This window comes from Procambarus clarkii, chromosome 86 (assembly GCF_040958095.1).
Source record: "Procambarus clarkii isolate CNS0578487 chromosome 86, FALCON_Pclarkii_2.0, whole genome shotgun sequence".
NCBI lineage: Eukaryota > Metazoa > Arthropoda > Malacostraca > Decapoda > Cambaridae > Procambarus > Procambarus clarkii.
The window spans coordinates 9,179,835-9,197,654 of NC_091235.1; the positions used below are offsets into that span (position 1 = coordinate 9,179,835).

Consider the following 17,820-nt stretch of genomic DNA (forward strand, 5'->3'; position numbering starts at 1 on the left):
CCTCTGTTCAATGCTTCATGCAAGTCTTATGACCTGAAGAAGAGGTTTGATAAGAATCTTACTGGCTGGGTGCCTTTGATAATTACTTGCCGAAGAAGAATAATTATTGACATGTTGGTTTTGTCTTAATTTTACAGTGTAAGAGTTTAAGAGAGTTTGCTAAACAATTCTGTGTTGGTCTATTGCCATACAGTACTTAGGACTACAGTAGTTCATGAACATTCATAACAATGATAGAGAAAAAGTAATTTGATTTAAATTAGCGTTTTTAGTGTGCAATTAATGGAAACGTTAATTCAAATAGTAAGAAGGATGATGTGAATTAGAATAACATAAAAGAATAGGACTGACAATTTAACCAAGATGAAGATTTTATTTAGCAAGTAGTGACAATATTACCAAATTTAGTGCAGTGTAAGTAGGGTTTTGGTGATGTTAAAAATTTAGTTACTATAAAGTGAAGCCAAATTGTTATTAAACTTCAGAAAAACAAAGCATGATAATTGTAGGTAATAATCTAGGAGATAGTCATGTTGATACTGGCAGTAAAATAAAATAAAAACAAAGGGTATTTCATTCGTATTTGGTAAAAACCAGGACATGCACTTGATTGTTACTTTTTAGTGTGTGAAAAGGTAGCCATTTTGGGATGAATCTAAACTTGAATTGCATGAAATGCCAAATCAATTTATTCTAAATTTTAAAGTATCTGAAGTGCTTGCACTGTGTCTATAGAGTATTTCAATTCTAGTAGATAAAGGAAAATGCACATTATGAAATAAGCTGTGTAGTCTAAAATCAGAAATGGCAACTCTCTTGCACTGTAATATCTAATATTTAAAACTAAGCAAAAAGTATAATTGACATGACTTGTCTCCAATGTGTAATAATATGTTAGGTACTATACATTTATTTTTTGCATAAAGTTCATTGATTCTGCCAGAACCCTCTTTGTAATTTCAAGTGAGTTTGCCTTGCAGTACAGATTTTGTAAAGATTCTGCAGAATGTAAGGTGTGTGTTGGTTAGTTTAGTTCATTTATTATGCACCCCATACCCATCTTGTGGGCAGTAGTGGAAAGGGTTACAGAGGCACATAATGGGCTCAGGGACTGGGTACTATATACGTCTTCTGGGTACAGAGGTTAAGGTTTTGATGGCTATCTTTTGAAAGGGTAATGATGGGTTTGAGGTAGTTAGCAGTGTTTGTATCACAGATCCCATAGACGGGACACTGATAGCTAAGAACAGGTAAAGTAGGAAGAGTGAAGTGGCTGGCATAATTCAGTGTGAAACTGTTTTATGCTTTAGTGTTGGGAAAAGTTTATCAACTTGCAGCCCTTCATTTTTACTTCTAATTTGAATGCTTTTATTCTTGGATTTATATAGTTTTTCCCAATATTAGACCTATTTAATTTGTTGGTGCCCATCCATAAGTGGACTTAATTTAGCCCATTGCTTAATGTTACTCAGGATGTCTGGGTAAGTATTGTAGAAGTCTAAGGCAATAGTCCTAAGCATTTGAATATTTTGCAGTTGCAAAGTTTGTTACAAATATAATTATGCATATGAACATAATACCGTATGTTTCGGCAGGTGACCAACTTATTGACGGGTAGTGTGGACTCTGCTTATGGTAGTACAAGTCTCCGGGACTCGGCCAGTGGCTGCAGCAGCTCTCTCTCCAATGTTAGTGAATTGGAGTATGACAACACCTATAAAGACCGCTTGAAGGTACAGTATATGCTCGTGTAATATATTGGTCATTTTGCCATGTTGGTAATTGGCAATGAATTCTGACAATTTCTTTACTGGCCTAGATTTTAATATAATAGTATGACAATTTTAATAACTTCTTTATACACGATTTATTGACAGATTGATACAATAAAGCCGCTAAGAAATGTGGAAATCCAACAGTTGAAGAAAGAGGAGATGGAAGTGAAGACTATTGACAAGGCAGTGGAGGAGGATGCAGAAGTAGCAATAGTAGAAGAGGTGGTAGCATCAATGGCAGCAGCAGGAGAGGATGAGGTAGCAGCAGCAGCAGCAGCAGAGGAGGAGGAGGAGGAGGAGGAGGAGGAGGAGGAGGAGGAGGAGGCAGAGGAAGATGAGGAATCTGGTGCAGAGATCATGCAGGGACCTCTGGACATGACGGTTCTGAAGGGCCAGTCAGCCACCCTCACAGCCACCTTTACAGGAAAACCAGAACCTATCGTTTCTTGGCTTAAGAAGGTAACGTGCTACACTAATTTTTTATTTTATAGTTTTTCAAATTCATCGATTGTCTAAATGTCGTGAATTTTTATGAAGGTTCCATTTTCTTGCACTGTTTAAGGTGGCAAGTAATAGTCAATCTTCACAGTTCACTACACAGTAATGTATATACTTAGTGTAAATGAAAAAATCTTAGTGTATATTCAGTGTTGGTATATCTCAGTATGGGTGAAACTTTACTTACCATAATTTTAAAAAATCACATTTAGATTCCAAATCCTTCATATTGTAAGTTATATTGAAATATATTTTTCAGCCACTGGAGTTTGAAACAAACATATGCAGTTACCAAGATGTGGTTTGTACTTTAGAAATATTTGCCTCGATAGTACTAGCACTCTTTTAATATATATATAGTATATACATATATATACAGTACAGTATATGTAATAAATTAGTGCTTCTGGCATTAGGCTAATCATCCTCCATGAGAAAATGGTCATAATTAGCAGTGGTGCTAAATAAATTAACAGGTTTTACACGACGCCTGCATGATGGAAAATACTTCTTAGCCAACTCGTAAGAGATGATTGGGGAAAGGAGACAGGGTATCTATTTGTAATCTTTCAAATAAGACCTGTAGATGTAATGTTTAAGAACATGAAACTTGTTCGCTACATACTGTACAATACTGTTATTAAGCAGTAAACTCAATTTTTTTAATTATGCCAGATATGGGGATACAGTAGCAACAAAAATACGTTGCAGCAAAATACTTCTTAGCCAACTCGTAAGAGATGATTGGGGAAAGGAGACAGGGTATCTATTTGTAATCTTTCAAATAAGACCTGTAGATGTAATGTTTAAGAACATGAAACTTGTTCGCTACATACTGTACAATACTGTTATTAAGCAGTAAACTCAATTTTTTTAATTATGCCAGATATGGGGATACAGTAGCAACAAAAATACGTTGCAGCAAGTTTTGGAGTTTACACAACTGATAGTATTTGGCTGTACAAAATCTGTAATGAGAAATCTAGAATACCATTATATAATAGAGTACAGGTGTGAAATGCAATTTAGTTGCAGCATACTGGTGTAGTCCTTTCACTATTTAATACTTGTCATGAAGCCTGCTCTTTATTCGATACAGTACATGTATAAAACATGCAAGTGTGTAGTGCAGTCACTGGCAAGTCGTGTTAGACTAAGAATAATATGTGCTAGTAGTGTGTGGCAAGGTTAGAGGGTTTTGGGGAACTGATGGAAACATAAAAGCTCTACAGTACTCCATAATTGTATTTTCAACTTTAAGGTAAAAGAAATTTATTGAGAACTGGGTGTGATTATAGTGTTGAGTGGCCAGGGACTGTCCCATAGGTTTATAGTTCAATTTCCTCCCTATTTTAATATGGTTTTAGCAGAGGTTTCTCAGTTTAGTAGTATACTGCAGTGAATTTATGAAAATATGAAATAATGGAAATTTGACAACAGCCCCACACCCCCTACAACAGCCCCACATTAAAATATTAAAATTAATAATGAAATTATTACAGAATTTATTAATTGCCCATTTAATTTAAAAAGATGTCCATATTTTATATCTGTAAAAATTTTTTTTATTATTTGTTCAGTATAATTTGAACTGTGGCACATAGTTTAAGACCCTGTCACTTGCTTGGATATTTTTTATTTACAGAATCCGATCTGATAATTATACCTTTTGTGATTGACAAGGTGGGTGCAATGGTGGGATCTCTCAAGTGGGATTACTTATTTGTTTGGCTACCGAGGATCCTTTATATGTAATGAACATCGAAGTGGTAAATGGATGACCCATATTTAGTCTAGCCTATATCGCTTAGTTTCACTAGCCATAGTGAACTAAAGTAGCAGTAACCCTATTAGATATATAATACATCATTTTGTTATTGTAGTATTCATTTTGCATAGTTTTGGGTAAATTGTACAATTTTATATTGCAAATGTAGGTTTAAAGTTCAGTATAATATTTGAATTTATCTTGCAATACTACCCAGTGGAGAGAATTATAAATTGCTGCATAATGCAATATTTTTATTAAATTTTATCGTTTCTTGTAAATTCCGAGGGCTTATGGTTTGCACATGCTCATAGAATATATTTCCCAGTCCTTTTAAAATATGAATTATTAAAAATATACTGGTGACTAATTTGAAGTGTTATTTGTACAGGAACAAGAGATCGTGAATGGTGGGCGTTACGAATTAAAGACGGAGGAAGGGGTCACCAGCCTCACCATTCACAATGTGGTTCAGGAGGACTGTGACAAGTACACTATTGTGGTGAGGAATGTCCATGCGGCACATGCAGCCTTTGCTTCTCTGGCTGTAGGAAGTAAGTATTCCAGGTTCACAATATTGTTGAAAAAATCTTGCGTACAGAATTTAAATATGTTGCTGTGGGAAGCAAATTTCACATCTCCTAACTACAGTATATTATGATGCGGTTCTTCAATAATATTCCTAAGATACGCTGTGATTAGACTATAAACAATTGGAGAGGAAAATAAATTTAAACAGCCAAATTAAATAAGACCATATATAAGGATAAATGTTGATTTTAATAATGAAAGGTTTACATCTTGTATTGTTATTTAGTATACATTTTATCACCTTTACTGAATGAAACTAGAAATATAATGGAAAACAAGTTGCATATAACCTCCCCCTTACTTTGATGCAGTAAATATTCCCAATTCCATTTTTTTTTTAATTTAATTTAAAATGGGAGATAAGAAAGATACTAAAAAAATACAAATTCTGTAACACATGAGGTAGGATTTCTTATAGACAAATAACAAAGAACATTGTTGCTTCTCACCAAGCCATAAAATCTTGAACTAAATTGTGTTACCGTTACAAATGAGCAATTCAATAACTGTGATCAGAAACCTGGATAAACTCGCACAAAGTGACCGATCTGAATGTACTCTCTCCACCTCACTCTTGTGAGCAGTATTTATAAAAAAAAAAAATCAATTGGAATGTCATAATGGTGGTAATATAAAATATTATTAAAATTCTAGATAGTACTTGATCATAGTGAAAACAAAGTTTCCCCTGATACTTGCTAATCTGATCTAATTAGGTACTAGTCAAACTGAGACATTAGAGAAGGGGGAAATGGATTTGGTAATGTACTGAGTGGCAATACCCTACCTCACACAGCAGCTCCTCTAACGGCTTGTCGCGCTCTTGGCATAATGATGCCCTCCAAGAGTTGCTAGCTCTTGGTTGAATCACAGATGGCCTTGATCATCATTGTTCTTCCGGCTTTGACAGTGGCAAAATCTCCTTTCGTAAAACTGCATCATGCCAATCCATGGGCCTAAAATGAAGATAAAGAGTGACCAGCAAAGTTAAATGGTTTTTATATAGAACACCTGTTCACCATTATAGTACAGTGCATAGGCACACTAGGCATGCAGGTGCGAGTCCTGTATTGTATTGAGGATTGTGTATGACTCCCTAGTCTTGAGAGATTAGTCTTTTTAAGGCAATAAAAATGAACCCATATGTTGTGTGTGTTTTAGGTGCCCCTGAACCTCCAGCTAACAAGCCCAACCACAGTGAGGTGACGGCAGACTCTATCACTTTGTCATGGTATGGCCCAACCTATGATGGCGGCTCGGTGGTGACAGGTTACACAGTGGAGGCACGCAAAGCGGACCAACAAGACTGGTACACACTTATCAATGGGTTAGTTTCTTCAAACTTTTCTGAATGAAATAATTGAACCATTATATTTTGTTTATGTATTCTATTTTATGCATAGATAATGATTACAACCGACTTTATTTAGAAAGATTAAATTAGCTGAACATTCTTTCTGTACTAATAAAATTGTTAATAATAATATTAATAATAATAATGAGGGTAATTTTAAGTGTTGTGCATATTACAGTGGCTGAACTATTTTGTATAAGACGCTAATTATGCACAGCATTTCAGGTAAGAGAGTGTGTGTGTGTGTGTGTGTGTGTGTGTGTGTGTGTGTGTGTATACTCACCTAGTTGTACTCGCCTAGTTGTGTTTGCGGGGGTTGAGCTCTGGCTCTTTGGTCCCGCCTCTCAACCGTCAATCAACAGGTGTACAGATTCATGAGCCTATCGGGCTCTGTCATATCTACACTTGAAACTGTGTATGGAGTCAGCCTCCACCACATCACTTCCTAATGCATTCCATTTGTCAACCACTCTGACACTAAAAAAGTTCTTTCTAATATCTCTGTGGCTCATTTGGGCACTCAGTTTCCACCTGTGTCCCCTTGTGCGTGTTCCCCTTGTGTTAAATAGACTGTCTTTATCTACCCTATCAATCCCCTTCAGAATCTTGAATGTGGTGATCATGTCCCCCCTAACTCTTCTGTCTTCCAGCGAAGTGAGGTTTAATTCCCGTAGTCTCTCCTCGTAGCTCATACCTCTCAGCTCGGGTACTAGTCTGGTGGCAAACCTTTGAACCTTTTCCAGTTTAGTCTTATCCTTGACTAGATATGGACTCCATGCTGGGGCTGCATACTCCAGGATTGGCCTGACATATGTGGTATACAAAGTTCTGAATGATTCTTTACACAAGTTTCTGAATGCCGTTCGTATGTTGGCCAGCCTGGCATATGCCGCTGATGTTATCCGCTTGATATGTGCTGCAGGAGACAGGTCTGGCGTGATATCAACCCCCAAGTCTTTTTCCTTCTCTGACTCCTGAAGAATTTCCTCTCCCAGATGATACCTTGTATCTGGCCTCCTGCTCCCTACACCTATCTTCATTACATTACATTTGGTTGGGTTAAACTCTAACAACCATTTGTTCGACCATTCCTTCAGCTTGTCTAGGTCTTCTTGAAGCCTCAAACAGTCCTCTTCTGTTTTAATCCTTCTCATAATTTTAGCATCGTCCGCAAACATTGAGAGAAATGAATCGATACCCTCCGGGAGATCATTTACATATATCAGGAACAAGATAGGACCGAGTACAGAGCCCTGTGGGACTCCACTGGTGACTTCACGCCAATCGGAGGTCTCACCCCTCACCGTAACTCTCTGCTTCCTATTGCTTAGATACTCCCTTATCCACTGGAGCACCTTACCAGCTACACCTGCCTGTCTCTCCAGCTTATGTACCAGCCTCTTATGCGGTACTGTGTCAAAGGCTTTCCGACAATCCAAGAAAATGCAGTCCGCCCAGCCCTCTCTTTCTTGCTTAATCTGTGTCACCTGATCGTAGAATTCTATCAAGCCTGTAAGGCAAGATTTACCCTCCCTGAATCCATGTTGGCGATTTGTCACGAAGTCCCTTCTCTCCAGATGTGTTACCAGGTTTTTTCTCACGATCTTCTCCATCACCTTGCATGGTATACAAGTCAAGGACACTGGCCTGTAGTTCAGTGCCTCTTGTCTGTCGCCCTTTTTGTATATTGGGACCACATTCGCCGTCTTCCATATTTCTGGTAGGTCTCCCGTCTCTAGTGACTTACTATATACTATGGAGAGTGGCAGGCAAAGTGCCTCTGCACACTCTTTCAGTACCCATGGTGAGATCCCATCTGGACCAACAGCCTTTCTAACATCCAGATCCAGCAGGTGTCTCTTACCTCCTCTCTCGTAATTTCGAACTCCTCCAAGGCCGCCTGGTTTACCTCCCTTTCTCCTAGCACAGTGACCTCACCCTGTTCTATTGTGAAGACCTCCTGGAACCTCTTGTTGAGTTCCTCACACACCTCTGTCATTCTCTGTATACCTGTCCTCGCATGTTCTAAGTTTCAATACCTGTTCTTTCACTGTTGTTTTCCTTCTGATGTGACTGTGGAGTAGCTTTGGTTCGGTCTTGGCTTTGTTTGCTGTATCATTTTCAAAATTTTTCTCTGCTTCTCTTCTCACCCTGACGTACTCATTCCTGGTTCTCTGGTATCTCTCTCTGCTTTCTGGTGTTCTGTTATTCCGGAAGTTCCTCCACGCCTTTTTGTTCAGTTTCTTCGCCTCCATACATGCCCTATTATACCATGGATTCTTCTGTTGCTTCTCGGATTTTTCCCTTTGGGCCGGGATGAACCTGTTTACTGCCTCCTGACACTTTTGGGTAACATAGTCCATCATACCCTGTACAGACTTGTCTCTGAGGTCTGTGTCCCAAGGTATTTCACTTAGGAAACTTCTCATCTGTTCATAATTCCCCTTTCGGTATGCCAGCCTTTTGATTCCTAGTTCTTTTTGGGGGGAGATAAGTCCTAGCTCTACCAGGTACTCAAAGTTCAATACACTGTGGTCACTCATTCCCAAGGGCGCTTCCATCTTAACTTCCCTTATATCCCATTCATTTAGGGTAAATATCAAATCAAGCATTGCTGGTTCATCTTCTCCTCTCATTCTTGTTGGTTCTTTGGTGTGCTGGCTTAGAAAGTTTCTTGTTGCCACGTCCAGCAGCTTAGCTCTCCATGTTTCTGGTCCTCCATGCGGGTCTCTGTTCTTCCAATCTATCTTCCCATGGTTGAAGTCTCCCATAATTAGTAGTCCAGATCCATTCCTGCTAGCAACAGAAGCTGCTCTGTTGGCTGAGAGCTGTGGGTGTGTGTGTGTGTGTGGGTGTGTGTGGGTGGGTGGGTGGGTGGGTGGGTGTGTGTGTGTGGGTGGGTGTGTGTGGGTGGGTGGGTGGGTGGGTGTGTGTGTGTGTGGGTGTGTGTGTGTGTGTGTGTGGGGGGTGTGTGTGTGTGTGTGTGGGGGTGTGTGTGTGTGTGTGTGTGTGTGTGTGTGTGTGTGTGTGGGGGTGTGTGTGGGGGTGTGTGTGTGTGGGGGGGGTGTGTGTGTGTGTGTGTGTGGGGGGTGTGTGTGTGTGTGTGTGGGGGGTGTGTGTGTGTGTGTGGGGGTGTGTGTACTCACCTAATTGTACTCACCTAATTGTGCTTGCGGGGGTTGAGCTTTGGCTCTTTGGTCCCGCCTCTCAACTGTCAATCAACTGGTGTACAGATTCCTGAGCCTACTGGGCTCTATCATACCTACATTTGAAACTGTGTATGGAGTCAGCCTCCACCACATCACTTCCTAGTGCATTCCATTTATTAACTACTCTGACACTGAAAAAATTCTTTCTAACGTCTCTGTGGCTCATCTGGGTACTAAGTTTCCACCTGTGTCCCCTTGTTCGTGTCCCACCCGTGCTGAAGAGTTTGTCTTTGTCCACCCTGTCAATTCCCCTGAGAATTTTGTAGGTGGTTATCATGTCTCCCCTTACTCTTCTGTTTTCCAGGGATGTGAGGTTCAGCTCCTTTAGCCTTTCCTCGTAGCTCAATCCTCTCAGTTCCGGGACGAGCCTGGTGGCATACCGCTGAATCTTCTCTAACTTTGTCTTGTGTTTAACTAGGTATGGACTCCAGGCTGGAGCTGCATACTCCAGGATTGGTCTTACATAAGTGGTATACAGGGTTCTGAAAGATTCCTTACACAAGTTTCTGAAGGCAGTTCTTATGTTGGCCAGTCTAGCATATGCCGCTGATGATATTCTTTTGATGTGGGCCTCTGGGGACAGGTTCGGTGTGATATCAACCCCCAGATCCTTCTCTCTATTTGATTCTTGCAGGATTTCCCCTCCCAGATGATACCTTGTGTTCAGCCTCCTGCTCCCTTCGCCTAATTTCATCACCTTACACTTTCCAGAGTTGAACTTCAGCAGCCATTTTCTAGACCATTCCTCCAGTTTATCCAGGTCATCCTGTAGTCTCTGTCTATCTTCATCCGTCTTGATTCTTCTCATAATTTTTGCATCATCAGCAAACATCGAGAGGAATGAGTCTATACCCTCTGGAAGATCGTTCACATATATTAGAAACAGGATGGGTCCAAGTACTGAGCCCTGTGGGACTCCGCTGGTGACATCTCGCCACTCTGATGTCTTCCCCCTCACCGTTACTCGCTGTTTCCTGTTGCTTAAGTACTCCCTTATCCACTGGAGCACCTTCCCTTTTACTCCTGCCTGTTGCTCCAACTTTTTTAACAGCCTTTTATGGGGTACTGTGTCGAAGGCTTTTTGGCAATCCAGGAAAATGCAGTCGGCCCACCCTTCTCTTTCCTGCCTAATTTTCGTTGCCTGGTCATAAAATTCTATTAACCCTGTGAGGCACGATTTACCATCTCTGAACCCATGTTGGTGGTGCGTTACAAAGTTATTTCCCTCCAGATGCTCTACGAGCCTTTTCCTCACGATCTTCTCCAGCACCTTGCATGGTATACAAGTTAAGGAAACTGGCCTGTAATTCAGTGCCTCTTGCCTGTCACCCTTTTTGTATATTGGGACCACGTTAGCTGTCTTCCAACTTTCTGGTAAGTCTCCTGTTTCCAGTGACCTGTTATACACCATAGAGAGTGGCACACTTAGTGCTTCTGCACCTTCCTTTAGTATCCATGGTGAGATTCTATCAGGCCCAACAGCCTTTGTCACATCTAGCTCCAGCAGACACCTTTTGACCTCATCACTGGTGAGGTCAAATTCCTCCAAGGTTTCCAAGGTTGCCGCCTCCTCATTTAGTGCAGGGGCTTCTCCTTGTTCTATTGTGAAGACCTCCTGGAATCTCTTGTTGAGTTCTTCACACACCTCCTTGTCATTCTCTGTGTATCTGTTCTCCCCTTTCCGCAGCTTCATCACTTGTTCCTTCACTGCTGTTTTCCTCCTGATATGGCTGTGGAGCAGCTTTGGTTGGGTCTTGGCTTTACTCGCGATGTCATTTTCAAACTGTCTCTCTGCTTCCCTCCTCACTCTGATGTACTCATTTCTGGCCCTCTGGTACCTCTCCCTGCTCTCTGGTGTTCTGTTATTTCTGTAGTTTCTCCATGTTCTTTTACTCAGTTGTTTCGCTACCTTACATTCCTGGTTGAACCATGGGTTTTTCTGTTGTTTTTCGTTTTTCTCCTTTTGGACGGGGATAAACCTGTCTGCAGCTTCCTGGCACTTTTGGGTGACAATATCCATCATGACCTGCACATTCTTGTCTCTAAGTTCTGTTTCCCATGGTATTCCCATTAGGAAGTTCCTCATCTCGTCATATTTTCCTCTTCGGTAATTCAGTCTTTTCCCCTCCACTCCTATCCTTGGATAGGTTATCCCTACCTCCACCAAGTACTCAAAGGTCAGTACACTGTGGTCACTCATTCCTATGGGGGCTTCAACTTTGACTTCCCTTATTTCTGACTCATTTAGGGTGAATATTAAGTCGAGTCTAGCTGGTTCATCATTGCCTCTCATTCTTGTGGGTTCCTTGACATGCTGGCTCAGAAAATTCCTTGTTGCCACTTCCAAGAGTTTAGCTCGCCACGTATCTGCACCACCATGTGGGTCCCCATTCTCCCAGTCTATCTTTCCATGGTTGAAATCACCCATGATTAAGAGTCTTGAGCCATTCCTGCAGGCAACTGAAGCTGCTCTCTCTATTATATTAATAGTTGCCATGTTGTTCCTATCAAACTCCTGTCTAGGTCTTCTGTCATTTAGGGGAGGGTTGTAAATGACTGTCACTATTATCTTAGGTCCACCCATTGTTATAGTTCCTGTTATGTAATCTCTGAATCCGTCACAGCCCGGAATTTCCATCTCATCAAAACTCCAGTCCTTCCTTATCAGCAGGGCCACTCCTCCACCTCCTCTCCCTTCCCTCTCTTTCCTTACTATATAGTAGTCCTTTGGAAACACAGCATCTGTTATGACTCCTGACAATTTTGTTTCTGTTAGTCCTATTACATCAGGGTTTTCTTCTTGCACCCTTTCTGCCAGTTCACTTGCTTTATTGGTAATCCCATCAATGTTTGAGTACATTACCTTGAAGCTCACTTTCTTATATCCAATTTCACCCACACTCCCTACAAGTGTAGGAGGTTGTTCTATGGTCCTTGCTACTTGGGTAGGCTCCTCCTCCTGTGAGGTAGTTGCCAGGGGTTCAGGGGGAGGTGGGGTGGGGGGTGGAGGGCTTAGGTCTTCCTCAGGCCTGCTTGGGTCAGGAAGAAGTCCTGGGGGTGAGGGATCAGGGATTGCTTGGGGAGAGGGCACGCCCTCCTGCGGTGTAGTTGACAGGGGTTTGGAGGGAGGTGGAGTGGGGGATAGAGGGCTTTGGTCTTGCTCAGGCCTGCTTGGGGCAGGGAGAAGACCAGGGGTTGGGAAAGCAGGGGCTACTTGGGGTAAGGGGAGGGGGAGGATTTGGGTTTCATGATGGGCATTATGCAGGGGCAAGGAAGGGTTTGTGCTGGGGGGTAGAGAGGGCCCTATTGGGTGGTGGACTGGGGTGTTGCATTCCCCCCTGGGGTTCCTGGGTTGCTGGATTGGGGTTCCCCACTCCCCTCTGGGATTGCTGGGTTGGAGGCTGAGGTTCCCTGGCTCTCTTCCCTCTCCTTGCGCCTTTTCCTTGCATCTGCTGCCCTTACTATCTCGTCTCTGGTCATGTCCCTCTGAACATATACCTCTTTGTAGTTCCTTGCATGCCTCAGTTTGTTCTTCCTTACTAGAATGTCCTCTTTGATGTCCTCGCTCTTGAATACTACCTTGATCAATCTTTTTTTGTCTCTGTTGTACTGGCCAATCCGGAAAAACTGTTCTATGTCTCGTTCAGCCCCTTCCATTCCTATCTCCTTTAATATCCCTGCCACTGCAGCTTTGTCTTTAGTCCTCGTTTCCTCCCTTGTGGAGCCCTCTTGTTCCTCGACACCTACCACTACTACAGCTCTTTTCCTTTCCATTAGCTGGCTTGTGCATCTAGCTGCCTCCTGTGAGGTTACTGCTTTCATTACAACATCCTTGACTGTGGACATTGCTCCTGGGCTCTTGAGCATTTCAGCAAAGGTTGGGCCAATTGTAGGGGTCCCTGCCATAGCTACATCTCCTGGCACCTGGGGGTTGGTCCCCTGGGCCAGAGTCTGAGGAGGGCCTGTTTTTAGGCTTTTTATCTCCTCTTGTGCTGCACTTAGTTCTATCTGCAGCTTACATATAGTTTCCCTCAGGTCCTTCAATTCCCCACTGACTTCCTGTGTGTGTGTGTGTGGGGGTGTGTGTGGGGGTGTGGGTGGGTGGGTGTGGGGGGGTGTGTGGGTGTGTGTACACTCGCCTAATTGTGCTTGCGGGGGTTGAGCTCTGGCTCTTTGGTCCCGTCAATCAACTGGTGTACAGATTCCTGAGCCTATTGGGCTCTATCATATCTACATTTGAAACTGTGTATGGAGTCAGCCTCCACCACATCACTTCCTAATGCATTCCATTTACTAACTACTCTGACACTGAAAAAGTTCTTTCTAACGTCTCTGTGGCTCATTTGGGTACTCAGCTTCCACCTGTGTCCCCTTGTTCGCGTCCCACCAGTGTTGAATAGTTCATCCTTGTTTACCCGGTCGATTTCCCTGAGGATTTTGTAGGTTGTGATCATGTCCCCCCTTACTCTTCTGTCTTCCAGTGTCGTAAGGTGCATTTCCCGCAGCCTTTCCTCATAACTCATGCCTCTTAGTTCTGGGACTAGTCTAGTAGCATACCTTTGGACTTTTTCCAGCTTCGTCTTGTGCTTGACAAGGTACGGGCTCCATGCTGGGGCCGCATACTCCAGGATTGGTCTTGCATATGTGGTGTACAAGATTCTGAATGATTCCTTACACAGGTTCCTGAACGCCGTTCTGATGTTAGCCAGCCTCGCATATGCCGCAGACGTTATTCTCTTTATGTGGGCTTCAGGAGACAGGTTTGGTGTGATATCAACTCCTAGATCTTTCTCTCTGTCTGTTTCATTAAGTACTTCATCTCCTATTCTGTATCCTGTGCCTGGCCTCCTGTTTCCACTGCCTAGTTTCATTACTTTGCATTTACTCGGGTTGAACTTCAACAGCCATTTGTTGGACCATTCACTCAGTGTATCCAGGTCATCTTGTAGCCTCCTACTATCATCCTCTGTTTCAATCCTCCTCATAATTTTTGCATCGTCGGCAAACATTGAGAGGAACGAATCTATACCCTCTGGGAGATCATTTACATATACCAGAAACAGTATAGGTCCAAGGACTGACCCCTGCGGGACTCCACTTGTGACGTCTCGCCAATCTGAGACCTCGCCCCTCACACAGACTCGTTGTCTCCTGTTGCTTAGGTACTCCTCTATCCACCGGAGTACCTTCCCTCTCACTCCAGCCTGCATCTCCAACTTTCGCACTAGCCTCTTGTGTGGCACTGTATCAAAGGCTTTCTGACAATCCAAAAATATGCAGTCTGCCCAGCCTTCTCTTTCTTGCCTTATTTTTGTTGCCTGGTCGTAGAATTCAAGTAACCCTGTGAGGCAGGACCTGCCATCCCTGAACCCATGTTGATGCTGTGTTACAAAGTTCCTTCGCTCCAGATGCTCCACTAGTTTTTTTCGCACAATCTTCTCCATCAGCTTGCATGGTATGCAGGTTAGGGACACTGGCCTGTAGTTCAGTGCCTCCTGTCTATCCCCTTTCTTGTATATCGGGACTACGTTAGCTGCTTTCCAAATATCTGGCAGTTCCCCTGTTGCCAGTGATTTGTTATACACTATGGAGAGTGGTAGGCTCAGTTCTCTTGTTCCTTCCTTTAGAACCCAAGGGGAGATGTGTGTGTGTGTGTGTGTGGTATTGTATTGTATTGTATTGTATTGTATTGTTGTCCAGTAGCTTATTCCCAGCACTAAAGAGATTTGCAGAAAATTGAGTATGCATACACCAGCCCGTCCTCCAAAAATGGGGAGGTAAATGTAACAGCCCCATAAGTGCAATTATGTACTATGTATGGCAGTCGGGAAATGTACTTGCTACACTTAGTATTAAAACGTACTGTCAATTCAGAGGATGGGTTGCATACGTGGAATATAAGCTATAGACCTATGAGTAACAGATTATAAACAATTTTGAATAGGATTTGTGGGTTTACGTAATAAATTTTAGGGTGCCGTAATGCTTAATGTGTCATAAATAATTGCTTGCCAAATTTGACTACGCTTTGTAGGTGCCATTCGACCTCGTACATCGCACGGGGTCTGGAGAAGAACTGCCAGTATGAATTCCGTGTTCGAGCCCAGAACATGCATGGGGTATCGGATCCCTCCAAGCCATCTTTGCCAGTTACAACTGCTGACCCGGCTGACAAAGAGGAGGAGCCCGAGCCAGAAGGTAAATTATAATTTGTCCCTCTAAATGCAGCTAACGTTAACACATAAGATGTGGTTATTGTCATAAGTTGATTCACAGGATAATGCGTTTATCGTCATATGACTACAGTATTTTAGGAGTCTCCAAGTTTTTATATAAAATGTAAATATGGTTATAATCAATATGGTTCTTCCAGGGTAAACCTGATTCACATAAAAATTAAGTGCTTTGCTTAAAGACTTTGACCCCTAAGTACTTTGATCATCAAGTAGTTTAATCTCGAGTATGATTCAGATGTTTATCAAATGTTTAACTGTCAAAGCATACCTTGTAGTGATATTTTTCCATCTGTACTTTTTTTTGTATTAATATATTGGGTACATATGCATTTGTGCAGCTATCCTAGACTGTATGCAGGGGAGTACATTGTGTCAAAAAGCTAGCTACATGATGCTAAAAAGATCCCCATCACACAAGATGGTTAGTCATACAGAGGCATGTGATAAGTAGTCTGCACTGGCAGACTCTGGGTGCATTATGAGGATATCAACATAAGAGTGAATAAGGTAGCAGTGACACTAAGTCTCCATCTCGCAGGGTGGTTAGTTATACAAGGCCATATGTTTAGTATCCTGCACTGACAAATTTTGAGTGCAATATGAGGATATCTTCATGAACATGAGAGTGAATGCAGTAATTGCAAAGCTCTAGGTACCTCGTGCCAACAGGTCTGAAGTCTAATAACTAGGCATTCAGTGATTTGGTGTGGGAGATCATGCTGCAGTTCCTGCTCATAGCGTTTGCACCTGGAGTGCTCAAGTACAACCCTGTGTACTTGCACAGTACAAAGAGCCGTGTTCTGTGACTTCCTACAGCCTTCTGTTTATTAAACTACTATATTTATATCTGAAGCTCTATTAACCTGGGCATAAATTTTAGTACATCTCGGTTTTTAATTTACTCTTTTTCTTCCTTTACTGTCCATTTTTGTTGCTCAGAGTTTGCAATTTTAGTATCTTCATGAGTAACTAAATTTATTCAAAAGAATAAATGTATTTTGAGATATTCCATCCTTGAAACTGGTTATTGTGTAAAACATGGCTTGTCATTTGGATATGGTAAGTGAGAAGCTATTTACTGTACAATAATTAAATATATTTATTTTTTATTGTAATCTTAACTTTCTTAACAGATCATGAGACAGCATTTGCACCCCTGCATGTTGAAATTGAGCCTGGTGGTATGTTCGATAAGCAGTACAATGTGCATGAAGAAGTGGGAAAAGGCCGCTTTGGAGTTGTGTACAGAGTAACGGATAAAATTACTGGGGTAAGAAGAGCTGCAAAGATTATCAGGTGCATAAAGGCAAAGGAAAAAGAAAAGGTAAATTAAATGTCTAGTATTTTCCTGATTATAGTGAGTTGCTGCATTATACATTTATAAATCCACTTAAATTGATACTCTGATAATTTGAGGCCCAGTGGCTTGCTGCTCTGGTGGCCAAATCTGTCACTTATACATAGTTCCTAACTGATGATGGCTCTTTGCATTATAGTGCTTGCTAAGTTGACTATTATTTACCAGTGTGGTCATTTTACCAAGTTTATTTATTTATTTATATATATACAAGAAGGTACATTGGAATTGTGAGGATACATAGCATAGTAATAACATTCTTGTAAAGCCACTAGTACGCCAAGTACCAAGTATGGTGTGATTGGGGTTCAGCACTATCAGAATTAGCAAAAGGTCTCTGCTTTTGGTAATTTCAGTTCAGAGTACTGTAGTGTGTGCCCCAATAGACCAGCGGGTATACCTAATTGTTTTAAAGGACCTGTTGTACTGGGGTTGGGGGTATCATCATTCAACCTTTGCTGCTAATTGAACATTGTTCTAATGTAGTGTCCACTTGTCTTATATGAGCATTTATGGCAAGTTGTGGGATTTATTCCTCAACTTAATTCCCTGAGTTAATTCTTGAAATGATATGTAAATTAAATAAATATCTGAGCAAACATTGGAATAGAAAAATTATTAATTTAAAATGACTGCAGAATTAATCTTGTTAAAAATGACAAACTACAATCATTACTCTAGAAATCTACTGTAAACCAATAAAAAGTAAACACAGCTGATTTTGCCAGCATACTCCTTTGTGCAGTGTAGTTGTTGGGCAAGTGAGTGATGGTTTGCAACATAAGTCGCTGTCCTTGGATATCTGTCGAAGAGTTCCACATTTAGTTTTATAATGATACAATTAAATTATTAGTGAAAACACTAATTTGTTTCTTCACATGCTGTCAATCCACAAACAGTAGTGATTATAGCCTAGCCATAAATATGCCATAAATATCAGGAATATTTATGGTAATGTAATTTATTGCAAATGATTTCTAAAATAATTGGAATCGAATTTAATATTGCCACAATAAAGTAGTTTGAAAGATC

The 17,820-nt window shown here is 41.4% G+C and overlaps 1 protein-coding gene across 13 annotated transcripts in view; it reads left to right on the forward strand.

Moving 5' to 3' along the window:
* LOC123769197 (titin homolog) overlaps positions 1 to 17,820 on the forward strand; it is a 755,105-nt gene that overhangs the window by 727,329 nt on the left and 9,956 nt on the right. For all 13 annotated transcript variants that reach the window (XM_069317102.1, XM_069317100.1, XM_069317097.1 and 10 more), the window contains 6 exons: positions 1,596 to 1,733; positions 1,878 to 2,234; positions 4,433 to 4,595; positions 5,794 to 5,959; positions 15,230 to 15,393; positions 16,565 to 16,755. In XM_069317102.1, coding sequence (XP_069173203.1) covers positions 1,596 to 1,733; positions 1,878 to 2,234; positions 4,433 to 4,595; positions 5,794 to 5,959; positions 15,230 to 15,393; positions 16,565 to 16,755 — 1,179 coding nt within the window. The remainder of the gene's footprint in view (positions 1 to 1,595; positions 1,734 to 1,877; positions 2,235 to 4,432; positions 4,596 to 5,793; positions 5,960 to 15,229; positions 15,394 to 16,564; positions 16,756 to 17,820) is intronic.